At 38.1% G+C, this 12,336-nt stretch overlaps 1 protein-coding gene across 5 annotated transcripts in view; it reads right to left on the reverse strand.

Annotated features, from left to right (window-relative positions):
* The window catches only part of LOC102965415 (multidrug resistance-associated protein 1-like), an 87,754-nt gene extending 82,676 nt beyond the window's left edge, over nucleotides 1–5,078 (reverse strand). For 4 of the 5 annotated variants that reach the window (XM_042956543.1, XM_042956544.1, XM_042956545.1 and 1 more), the window contains exon 1: nucleotides 4,867–5,078. In XM_042956543.1, coding sequence (XP_042812477.1) covers nucleotides 4,867–4,938 — 72 coding nt within the window. In that variant the 5' untranslated portion in view covers nucleotides 4,939–5,078. Of the gene's footprint in view, nucleotides 1–2,680; nucleotides 3,016–4,866 lie in introns of those variants that run through there. The other variant, XM_042956542.1, reaches the window with a different exon arrangement.
* Nucleotides 5,079–12,336: the final 7,258 nt, after the last annotated feature.

Genomic DNA, 12,336 nt, shown 5'->3' on the forward strand with positions numbered 1-12,336 from the left:
CGCAGCTATGTTCATATCGTAATCCTTAAGGAATAAAATTAAGATATTAGAATGGTGGATAGACTACAAGCATTTTAAGATTTCTCCCAAAATTATCATTATGACTCGTTTTCACAGCAAAAAACCATGTAGGAAAGGAAATCATTTCTGATATTTCTACTTCTCATTCTCTCTCTGTGTGTGTATATATATACCCTCAAATTTCTATGACTGTGTATATATGTGAACATATATATATATAAGCTAAATTTAAAATATTTTATTCACTAAATTAAAGATAGCTTTGTCTTTTTCTGGAAAATAGAAAAATAAGAGACTAATAGTCATTTGGTTTACTTCTGTGTGTTTAATTACATATTTTTGTATAAATGTATAAATACATAAACAATTATCTATTTATCACCATTACATATTATTTTGGGAAGTTATAACATTTCCATAAATTCCTTCCTGTTGATCTGGTGAGTTCAACCAAAAGAAAGTTTTAACAAAGAAGGCCTCAAAAGTAATCATTTTATATTTTTAGAGTTAGCATCAATGTCTATATTTTAAAAAGTAAAACTGATCACCACAGTCAAGCTCATTATTAGAAACTGTCCCATATTTAACAATTTTATCATACATCCTCTCTAATCCGGTTCTGATTTCATACATAAAGTGTTTACCATGTTTTTAAAAAATTCTTATCCTAGAAGGAGTGAGTGCCAAAATTCTATCCTGTACAGCAAAATGTCCTCAGTATAGAGGTGAGAACATTATTTATTCCAAATCTGCTCTCTGAGTTGTAGCAAATGACATACTATAAATCACTGAAGATATATATAATTTACTCAATTGCTATCTACCTTGATATTACTTTGCAAAAGTAAATGCAATGACAAACATAAAACAGTCATCATCACACTGTGGCCGAAAACAACCACTCACTCCTGTGACCTATGATATCATCATCACTACTATTACCAAACATATCATTTGGAAAATAAGTGCACATATTATTGTGGAAAACGTTCCGAAAATTCTTCAATTAACCTGGAAGTCACATTTTCTTTCACAGGGAGTTGCCAATTTGATCATTTACCACCAATGAAAAGATTTTATTCACATCCAAGACACATGTATGTCTGTGGCAGATTGAAAATGGCTACAAATTCTTAGCAGCTTTTCCCATCAAGAGGTAGACTCCATTTTCCACCCCTTGAATCTGAGCTGGCGTTGCTTCTTATTTTGATCAGGAGTGACACAAAGAGAGCTCCAATTCTAAGCCCCAAGAGGCTTGGTGTGCTCAGAACCCTGAGTGCACCACGTGTCTGATCCTAAGCTGGCCTGCTAATGGATGAGAGACCCCGGAGAAGAGAGCTGAGGTGCTCATCTGTCTGTCATCCTGGCTTGGAAACTGCCAGACATATGAGTAGACTACCCAGTCACCATTCAACCCTCCAGCTGGCAGTAGTGCTTAAAACAGTTCAGCAGAGATCAGTCAAGCTGATCCAAACTAGGTCATGATCCAACTGATCAGAGAATCATGAGCTAATTAAAAAAAAAAAAAAAAGTGGTTGGTTTCAGCACCCATGTCTTACAAAGCTTCTAGAGAGGGTTATTTTAGCAGACCAAGAACTCAGTATTTGATTTAACTTTCTGTCTAGGCCCACTGTCCATGGGAAAGCATCTCCTATGAGGTCCTTTGAGTCCTCTGTTAAACAGACTCCTTAGATGTGGGCCAGGCATCTTACACTGAACTTGTCACAGTGAATTCCAAGCATATTTACCTCCCAGAAAATAAACAGTAAACAAGGTAAAATATCTGGTGAAGGTAATAAGCCTTACCAAGCACCAAGAATGTATGAATGACTTTTTAATAAATACTTACTGAATTCATAGCACGGGTCTCACTGAGTTCATTATTGATATATTGCCACAAAGCAACATCTATATAGAAAACTAAGAACAATTCTAAAAGTATCTTTCAGTGTTCTGATTTCCTCCTATCCTCTCCTAAGCATTTCTCAGTCCTTCTAACTCACTTACCCTCACTCTGACAGTATTTTTGGTCTGCAGATCTATTTACCCCAAATCTTTCCCATTTTCCTCATCTACCCAAGCCTAGTACAGGCCTTTGTTTTCTAAGCCATTTTCTTATCTACTGTACTTATCTACCATTGGGCATATAGCAGGAATTCCATAAACATACCTTAACATTTCTGACTTAAGGGCAATTCTCAACTAAATAGAGGTCCTGTTATTTCTGGATTATGATGGAAGAACAGGAAGTATTCAGACCATGAGACCACAGCATAGTCAGGGTCCAGGATTAATGCAGCATGTTGCTTTCAATCTCCTTGGGTTCAATCTTCAGATGTGGCCTACGAGGATATGGTTTGTGTGACTGCTACATTTAACGATATCTCATAACCCCTAGCTTCAGGAGCTCTCTTTTAGATACTGGAGGAGAGTTCTGGAATTGGTGGAGGAAATTAAGCGGAGGTGGAAGTACAGCTTCATGGAGAAGGGAAAACATCCAGAAATCAAAAAGAATTGGTTTCTTAATCAATTATTATGTGCCAGATTCTGTACAAAGTATATTATCTCATTAACTATAACATGTCTTTGTGGTGAAACCATTTCTGTCATCCCCATTTTACTGAAGACAAAACGAAGACCTAGAGTTTAAGAAACTTACCTGAAGATCCTCCAACTAAGAAGTTTAAGCAATTGGATCTAATCTACTTAGTTCACTCTATCTCCCAGCCATAATTCCACACTCTCAACTCTACCTGTTACAGGCTTTTGCTGATGCTTAGAGATACCCTTCCTCCTGCCCACATCCTTCTACTTCACTTCTGGCTAATTCTCACTTGTACTTCAATCCTATTTAAGATTTATTGTCTTCGGAAAAAAAGAAAGAAAGAAAGAAAGAAAGAAAGAAAGAAAGAAAGAAAGAAAGAAAGAAAGAAAGAAAGAAAGAAAGAAAGAAAAAAGATTTACTTTGATAATTACTTTCCTCCCATCCCCGCCTTCAAGGCTTATATTGTTGTTCTGGGTTACCATAGCAATCTCAACATATTCTTCACGAAGGATTTAAAGGGCTTCAGTCTTCACTGAATTTACCCTCACTGTTTCCTGACTAATCATTTGCTCACAGTTTCTTCTCTCCTGCTAGACTTAATTGCTCTGAAAGAAGAAAACCATATTTGATTTATCTTTATATTTTCAGTTTCAGCCCAAAGACTACCTCATAACAAACATGTTTTGGAGGAATGAATGAATGGCCACTAATCACTGCAAGAAAAATATTTAGAAGCATTTTATTCGTAGGTCACCATGCCAACCGTAGACTATCAGGTAGTCATATTCTTGGGGTGCCTGCATGGCTCAGTCAATTAAGCATCCAACTGTCGATTTTTGGCTCAGGTCATGATTTCATTGTTCACTGGCACTGTCAGCAGGGACCCTGCTTGGGATTCTCCCTCTCCTCTCCTCTCTCTCTCTCTCAAAATAAATACATAAATATTAAAACAAAGCCATGTTCTTAGTTTATAAGTAGGTAGTATTCTTATCTGAGATCTATTATGTCAAAAATATCAAGTCGTTTTAATGGAATGTAATTAATCATAAAAGGTTTTCAATATGCTTTGAAACCTTTAACTTTTTTTTTTCAATTTGACATCACAGAAATAACAAAAAGAAAATGCAATTAAAACTAGTATTTTCAATCTTACCTAAATGGATTCCTGGTCCACAAAGCTATCCAGATTGAATAATAGTCAAAGATATAAACACTGATGGAATCCTATGGGAAGAACTGACTGGAATTTGGGGTAAGAGAATTATTTGTTTTATAAATTCCCTCCCTACAAGTGTGTAATTTACTGCCACCTCTGTAGTTGTATTAGTGATGTTAAACCTGTTTCCCACTTTAAGCCTAACAAATAAAAAAGGTGTATTGTCCTGGTGGAGCTCTTTCATATTTTTAAGCGATTTATTCAACATTTATGTTTTATAAACCTTTAAAAGAATACTTTCCATATAATTTGCTTTACCTTTAAAGAAGTTTATAGCTTCATTTCATATGTAATCAGAACAGTATCGTCATATGTATTTGACACTTGGAGTCACTAACAAAAACCAGGAGTAGAACAAGATCACCTGAATCTGAAATCTCCCTCCTCCTCCTCCTCCTCCTCCTCCTCCTCCTCCTCTTTAGAATTACAGAACTACTTAACGTTAGGGGCTATTTCTAAGACTTGTCTCCTATAGTGGTGAAAAGTAAAACAAGTGGAATTTTTTGTTAAGGAAATTCCTCCTAACACACAAGTGCGGGGTTCATTTCCCTGTACTTCTGCCCTAGCACGTGACTCCTATTGTGGAAGAAGCACGTGTTATCATGGGGGCAGAGTAAGGCACAGTTCAGTGTCCGCAGTTTCTGGGTTGCTCCAACCTCAGTCTCCCAAAACTGTCGGTTAACACAGCATTATTTATCCCGAGTCTCTCCTGGGGTCTGCCACCGCTTGCAGAATTCTAATTCCAACCTCTACTCCTTCAGCGATGCCAGGTCCACTCGTTCTTTTCTCAAATGCTTGTTTCTGTTTACTACGGGGGAGTTATTCATCCCTTCAAACAAAGATGCCTCTTTCTCTCCTCCAGCAGCCTCCTCGACTGCCGCTCTCAAGACTGCCCTCGCGTGTGTGTGTGTGTGTGTGTGTGTGTGTGTGTGTCTCGTGTGTGATTACGGCTAAAACAAGGCTCTAAACCATCACTTCGCGTTTCAGCGTCTTAACAGGAGGCTCTCCCCTCCCCAACTCCCTTTCCCCATCGAGAGTGGCCGGGAGACCGCCCGCCTCTCCCCGCAGGACCAATAAGCATTACCTGCGCCTCAGGCCCCTCGGGGACCCGCTCGTAGTCGCCGCGGGCGCCCCACCTCTGCGGGCCGGAGAACATGGTCCTCGGGCGCCTGGCGACGACGGGAGGCGGAGAGAGGCACCGAGGCTGTCACCTCTCTCCGCTGGGGTCGGTCAGTCCGGCGCCTACAAGGTGGAAGGACGCGCGCACTCAGCCCAGACCTAGTTGGCAGTCGCCTTGCCCGGACCCGACCCTTCCCGCGAGCGCGCCCCGGGCGACCGGCAGGGGGCGGGAGGCGGGCGCGGGGTGGAGCAGGCAGGGGGGTCGGAGTGGGAGGTAGGGGCGGAAGGAGAGGCGGGACCTTCTGTAGGGTACTAAGATCTGCCTCGGGGGAGTTTGCACTTTGTATGTCTCCACTCTTGAAGCTGCAGGATTGCTCTGTTAGAAAATCAGTGTTTCTTCATGATAAAGCACAAAGCTCATTTCTCCCTGGGATGAGGGGAGAAATTTTGTTTGTAAACAGAATATTGCAGTTGTCCCCTACAGGAAACTGTTAAGGACAACAGGTGTCAGTAGAATTGTATGAAGTGAATTTTATTGGACTGGTTTTAAAATTAGAAACACATGAAATGCTTCCCTTACTATTAGAAAACCATAGGAGTATATGGAATCTAAATTTTATTCTTCAAATTAAGTATAAAGCAACATAATAAATGAAAAACTCCCCAGTAACTAGAACTAGCAAAGAGCTAAATGAGATACAAGACATATAAAAGGGAATATAATGTTAAGGATGGCATTTTGAGTTTCAATAACTATTAAGGAACAGGGAGCCTTGTATAAAGACATACTGCTGTAGGGGCACCTGGGTGGCTCAGTCAGTTAAGCATCACTCTCTTGCTGGTCTCAGGCCATGATCTCCTGGTTGGTGACATTGAGCCTAGGGTCAGCTCTGCGCTGACAGGGAGGATCCTGCTTGGAATTCTCTCTCTCTCTCTCTCTCTCTTCCTCTCTCCCTTTGCCCCTCCTCGACTTGTGCTTGCTCTCTCAAAATAAAAAAATAAAACATTTTTAAAAAAGAAGAAGTCTGGTGTATGCAATACTTTGAGGAAGATTTGCTGATCCCTGAGATGTGTCATTGGTCTGAGGAAATATTTTGTTTCAATTAACTTAGACCCTGAAGCAACAGAAGAATGAGCAATTTTATTTATTTATTTTATTTTTTAAAGTAGGCTCCATCCCCACGTAGGGCTTGATCTCACCACCTTGCGATAGAGAGTCTTGCTTCACTGGCTAAGCCAGCCAAGCACCACAAGAGGAAGAAATTTTAGACATTCTGAATAATGGGGTAAAGATAAGGCAGTGTGATGATTTTACAAGGATGGGTAATTATATTTCAGGACAAAGGAAAATTCTGTCTGCTTCTTGAAATTAATGTTAGAGGTAAATAGAAAGAATGAGATTTAGCATTGGAGAGAGCCAGCTTCCAAGAGAAAAAGGCCCAAAGATGATACCTGGGGGAAGTTTTAGTCCGCTCATAGAATGAGTCAAACTGTGAGGAACCAGATAATTTCTACATAAGGGTTAGACTAAATGATTTGTCATAGATGTCTAGAAAAGATTTATTTGGCTTTCTTCCTCTCTTTGGACCACGTTTGTCTGGCCCTATGCAAAGAGGAAGTGACAGATTTTACTTTAAAACAAATGTGTCTATGAAGAAATGAGATCGCAGCTCAGGACTTAGAAACTTTGTCTCACTTCTTCTAGAACTTTACACAAACTCATGTGCCAATCTGGGGATATCTCATATTGAGCAGCCTCAGCCTGAGGGGCCCTTTCTCCATCTGTACTTCGAAACTGCTCACTGTGTGGATTCCATGTGCAAGATCTTCTGTAGAGCTAGTCCTTGCTTTTCAGATACAAGGAAAGAAGGAAGTTTGGACCTGTGCCATGAAGGAGGTAAGCCAGGAAGAAGAGGCCTAAAAATAGCTCAGGCTTTAAATTCAACGTTTGTTTTCCTTCCTCTTCTTGGAATCAGTCCCCTCAGAAAAAGCTGGTTCTAGCAACTGAAAGCAGACAGATTTCTACACATACTCAGCTCTATAGAGACACACAGTTTACTGATCAGTGGGAGGAGAGAGGTCCCCAAGGTAATTTAGTAAACATCAGGGCTATAGGTGTGTTGGGAAACTGGAGTAATACTGTCTCCACTCAAAGGAATTGGGGGAAAATCCCTGGGAGCCCCCAGAATCGTATTTCAATGCCAAGATTCTCTATTTTGAAGGAGGTATGTACAGTAAGACTGTGCTAATGAGATGGAAGGCATGAGAGGTTTTTAAGAAAGGAATGACAATTTTCATTGCTTCAATACTTAAAGAAAACAGTAAAATATTTAGATTTACCTAGGCAACAGAAAGTATGAAAAAAATGACCTTGACATAAACTAAACATTGCCACAAAGTTAGCATTCTATCACTCAACTCTCACACTAACTGAATTATAAAATAAATATTTCCTTCTCAGCAAAAAGAAAATCATGGAGAGAGGGAATAAAAGGGCATATGGATTTAGTAATGGGTGGGACACGTTTTATGTCATAGTATTCAATTTTTTTAGCTTGCTGCAAAGACTCATTTTCGGGTTCTTTTCCTTCCAGGGATTCTGTTCTACTTTAGAAGTGCTCTAGGCACACACCTTATCCCTTCTTGTTGAGAGCTTCATAGATTAGGATCAGAATCTCTGAGGCTGATTAGAAATGAGGCTGATTAGAAATAAGGCTGAAAGAAAGAGCTGCCTGTTTCCCATAGTTATCTGGGCAAGTGTTTGGCACTGTGGCCAACAGGGGAGAATTCTTCTCCTCAAGACAATCATAGTTTATGTTTTAATGGGGGGGGGGGGGTTTGGTATGGAGTAGATGTTATTTTCATTGCTTTTTTTAACCTTGCCATTAAAAATTGAATAAACAATACTATTCAGTTCATGGCATACTACTGCCATTTTGTGAAGGGCCATTTTTATTTTATTTTGTTTCATTGATATTTCCCCACTGATTCTTTTTCCGGTACATTTATTAGCCACCATAAGTCATTTATCTGGAATAACATGGAAGTATACAAATGGCATTTTCCTACAAGTCATCACAATTGCAATACAATTCCTTCCCTCCCCCCATATTTTTTAACTTCTTCTTTGTAGAGGATCTACCCACGTGAGGCTGTGCAATAATCACCTGCTGTTCCTGACTTCTCCATGGTGCTTTGTTCTCTGTAAACACTACAATTTACAGGAACTTGAATGTCATTAAGCGTGTAGACTGTGAGGTAAGACTTCAGGTTAAAGTCCAGCGCCACTATTTAACAGCAAGTCATTTAACATCTCAGAGCTCACTTTCCCATCTATAAAATGGAAGTAATAGCAATGCCTTCTTCATAGATTCGTGGTAAGCATTACACAATTCAATCGTGTAATAAGTAAAGCACTTAGAACAGCAAGAACACATGGTATATATTACATAAATTATTGTGATGATTATTACTTAAATAATTGCCTAGTGAACAAGCTATAGGCTCACTCCAATTCCTTGCTCCCATGGTCAGTGCTGTGAAGAATCTCTCTCTCAGAGGACTGGTGTATGAATTTCTCTTAGGTCAAGAGAGCTCTAACTTTTTGTATTCAGAAACCCTTTACATACTGTAAAATTACTGAGTATTTAAATAACTTTTGTGTATATGGAGGATCTCTACGGATATTCACTACATTAGAAATTAAAATGAGACTTTAAAATTTTTATTTATTAATTTATTTAAAGCTAACAATAACCCATTACCTGTTTTCATTCATGATATATTATTTATGAAAAATAGCTATATTTAAAGAAAAAAGGTTTTTTTTGTATTTTGTTGTTGTTGTTGTTTTTTTTTCCTAAGAATACTGGCATTGTTTTACATTTTAATGTCTGGTTTAGTAAAAGATGGTGGGACTCCCATGCCTGCTTCTGTATTCAGTCTATTACGATGTATGCTTTTGATTGAAGTAGATGAAGACAATCTCACTTCACACACATTATAGTTGGAAGAGGTGGACTAATTTAGTTGCTCTTCAGGTAGTCCCAGATATTTGTCTGATAATAACAGCAAACCTCTGCTAGTTTCTTAAAAGTTAGTTGCAATGTAGAACCTGAAACCCTATCAGCAAACCTTTTGTGCTACATTAAAATTCATTGGTCTATCTTGCATTTTGAATGAATCTTTTATAACTGTATGATTTTATAACTGTATGATGAGTTATGAATAACTCAGTATGAATAACTGAGTTATGAATACATTCCAAATGTTGACACATATCATAATGCAATATCCAAAAAAGCTTATTGATATCACCATCAACTTCAGCAAAAAAATTTTTAAGTATTGGAAAGCTGTCAAGCTCATAATGGTGAATACTGGTAGTGGAAAAATACAACTTTCTCTAAAAACCTTGAATTTTTCATTGGCAACAAACACTGTCAGTTATATACCTTGCAATGATAGATTCGCTCTGTTTACTGTTGAGCAAATTCTGCCAGGTATCCAAGTCTGAATAACCATAGTTTGTCTTCAATCATTCTTTCATGTAAACATGGTGTTCTGTGATATAGTGTCAATTCAGCTTCAGTTTAGACCGTTGTATAAGTGTTTTTCCTCAAAGCTACTATCATACTTTGTCATGTAGCAGAAGTTCTTTGTGTGACTTAGAATTTCATCACACAAAATACTAGAAATACATACTCAAGGGTCAAGATTTAATATTTGTACACACACACACTTTAATTTACTGGGACACACAATGGTAAAGTAAGCAGTGACTACTTGGACTTGGCTTGGCTTTCCTACATTCTTTTGTCCTGGGGAGCCAGCAGTTTTACCCAGGATTACTTTTGCCTTTTGGGTCCAAATATTTACAAAGTGAGGAAGGCAAGTGAAAAAAGACAAGGTCCTAAGACTAATTATTCATCTGTGGTGCATAGCAAGACTATCATTCAGGAAAGGTCTGAAGAGAATTTACATTATATTTAAAATTTAATTTTAAATAACAGAATTTCCTAATGATTCACATTCCACCCCAAGGGAATAAACAGCAATGAAATCGAATGATTTATTGATAAATATTTTCACTGGGTCATTATTTATATATTTCAAGCAAGGAAAAATTAAAGTATAGCAATAGGACAACCTTTGAGTTAATATATATACATCCACATGATGCAATATTAAGTCATGATATTTATGATAAAAGTTAACATCTGAACATGCTAACAATATAATTATATAATTATACAACTTTTAAAGGATATAGCCTCTATCTATGACAGAAACTATAAAGTATATGTAATTAGTTAAATTATTGTCATTTAAAAATGTTAAATTATTTGCTGTTTGCAAATAAGCAGTGTTAATAGTGGTCCCCATGGGATAGTGAGATTATGAAAGATTTTTATTGTCCATATTTATATATTTTCAAAATTCTCTATAGCAAACATGCATTAGTTTTTAAAGTAGACAAAAATAAACGTTAAATGAGGGATGTTTCTCCATTAGGCAGATGTGTTTTTAAATAGACATGTAATTCTTCAGCACATGCTTTGTACCTCCACGGCTCATTATCAGAATAAGAGAGGAGGAGATGACTGAGGACCGGGTTGAAAACAAGGCTTGAGCGTGAGAACTGGGCTAGAATTTCGGTTTGCATTTGTGATCTGTGTGAAACAAGGCAAGTTACTTAGCTTCTTGTTTCTTAGCCTCAGCTTTTCAGCCTAATTTTTACCTCACAAGGCACCAAAAGTACTAAATTAGAATCTGAATTAGAATCTAAATTAAAATGTTGGGCACAGAACCTAGCATGTGGTTAAGTACTCAGTAAACATTGCAATCACATTACATTTACAGCCATATCTAAAAAGTCCAAAGGCTAGGGCCCAGCTGACATGGGAAACCAGAAATGTAAAGCACAGCCAGTGAGCAGAATCTTTCCAGATTTCCTTATCCACATGGGAACGAGAGTATTTGAAGGAATGATTGGATTTACTCCATGAAGAGAACCTGTAAAATATTAAGATGCAAGAATTGAGACTGCTTTTGAGTGTGTCACTGTGGATAGGAAAGTGGGAGGGAACTGGAGACCAGCACATCTCAAAGAGTATAAACCTTGACAAGCTGTATGTAAACAATCAGTCACCAGATCACGATTCCAAACATGACTTTAGAGGGGCAGATAGAACAACTTTCCAAAGGACTCTGCCAACAGACGGCTGTCTATTAAAGGTGAACTTGGCTTTCTTCCACTGGGTTTACAGGGAACCCCACATGCAGGTCTGTCATTTGGAGTTGATGGCTTTATTCTTTATTGAACATGGCTACTATTTTTTCCCCCAGTAGTAAGCATAACCAAATTTCTTCAGAATTTCCACACGAATCACAATAATGGCATTTAGCAGCAAAAGGAAAGGGCAGGTATTGATTTTGACAGGGAGAATCAAACGTTTTTCAGGTTAGAATATCTTGGTTTATTTCTATCAAGCACGCACAGGTTTTTTCTCTATGAAACTCAGACCTCAGACCTCAGAATCTGACAGTATAGAGAAAATTGCCAACTTTTTCAGCCCCGCGTTCTTCCTAATAGCTAAGTGGAGTTAGAAGAACATGTTGACCTTAAAAAACAAAAGAGCCAGTTATTTTACTAGCCAAATGAGTTAATTCAAGAATAGCAGAGGAATTGCAATTCGGGACAAGCAAACTTTGGCAAACCGTAGGCAAGTCCGGAGAACACAAGAGAGGGGCTTGCTTTCATAGAAGAAAGGAGGAAGCTGGGAGGGGCTGTTTTGAGGAGTTCAGGGTGGTGATGGCTTTTCATTGGCTGAGTGCGGCAGTTTCTCATTGGCTGGACTATTGATGGGCAAAGAGAAATTCTTCCTTCCTGTTGATGCGGTATGAAAAGTAAATTTCTTCCATTTGGGATGATGTACCCTTCTTACATTGAATTATAGTGCATGACAGCACCCCTTTCAGTGCCCCTGACTCCATTTTATTATTTTTTTTTTCTGACTCCATTTTAAATGGAATTTCTTTTATATATTTTCACAAATAATAGTCTAAATAGTATAAGGTCGCTTATTAATTCCATGTATTAAAAGCAAGTGCAAGTTGCTCTGCTTTAGATTGCATTACAAAAGTTAAAAAATCAACACTAGAGAAATTAAAAATAAAGCAACATTAGAAAAGATCTCGAGGTTCTAAGGATTTATTCCAAATCCACTATGTCACAGAGGAGGAGACCAGGAGGCCAGGGGAAAGTTCGATGACTTTCCTACGACTCCAGTTAGAAAGAAAACCAGGGCAAAGTATTAGATTGCCTTGAATCCAGGATTCTTTGTGTTTGTTTTTCCACTATAGCAATATAATACCCTTTCCTTTTACCTCAAATAACTAGTGATTTGCGAATGTACGAGAGAAGCTATAAGTC

The sequence above is a fragment of the Panthera tigris genome, chromosome C2 (assembly GCF_018350195.1).
Source record: "Panthera tigris isolate Pti1 chromosome C2, P.tigris_Pti1_mat1.1, whole genome shotgun sequence".
Lineage (NCBI taxonomy): Eukaryota > Metazoa > Chordata > Mammalia > Carnivora > Felidae > Panthera > Panthera tigris.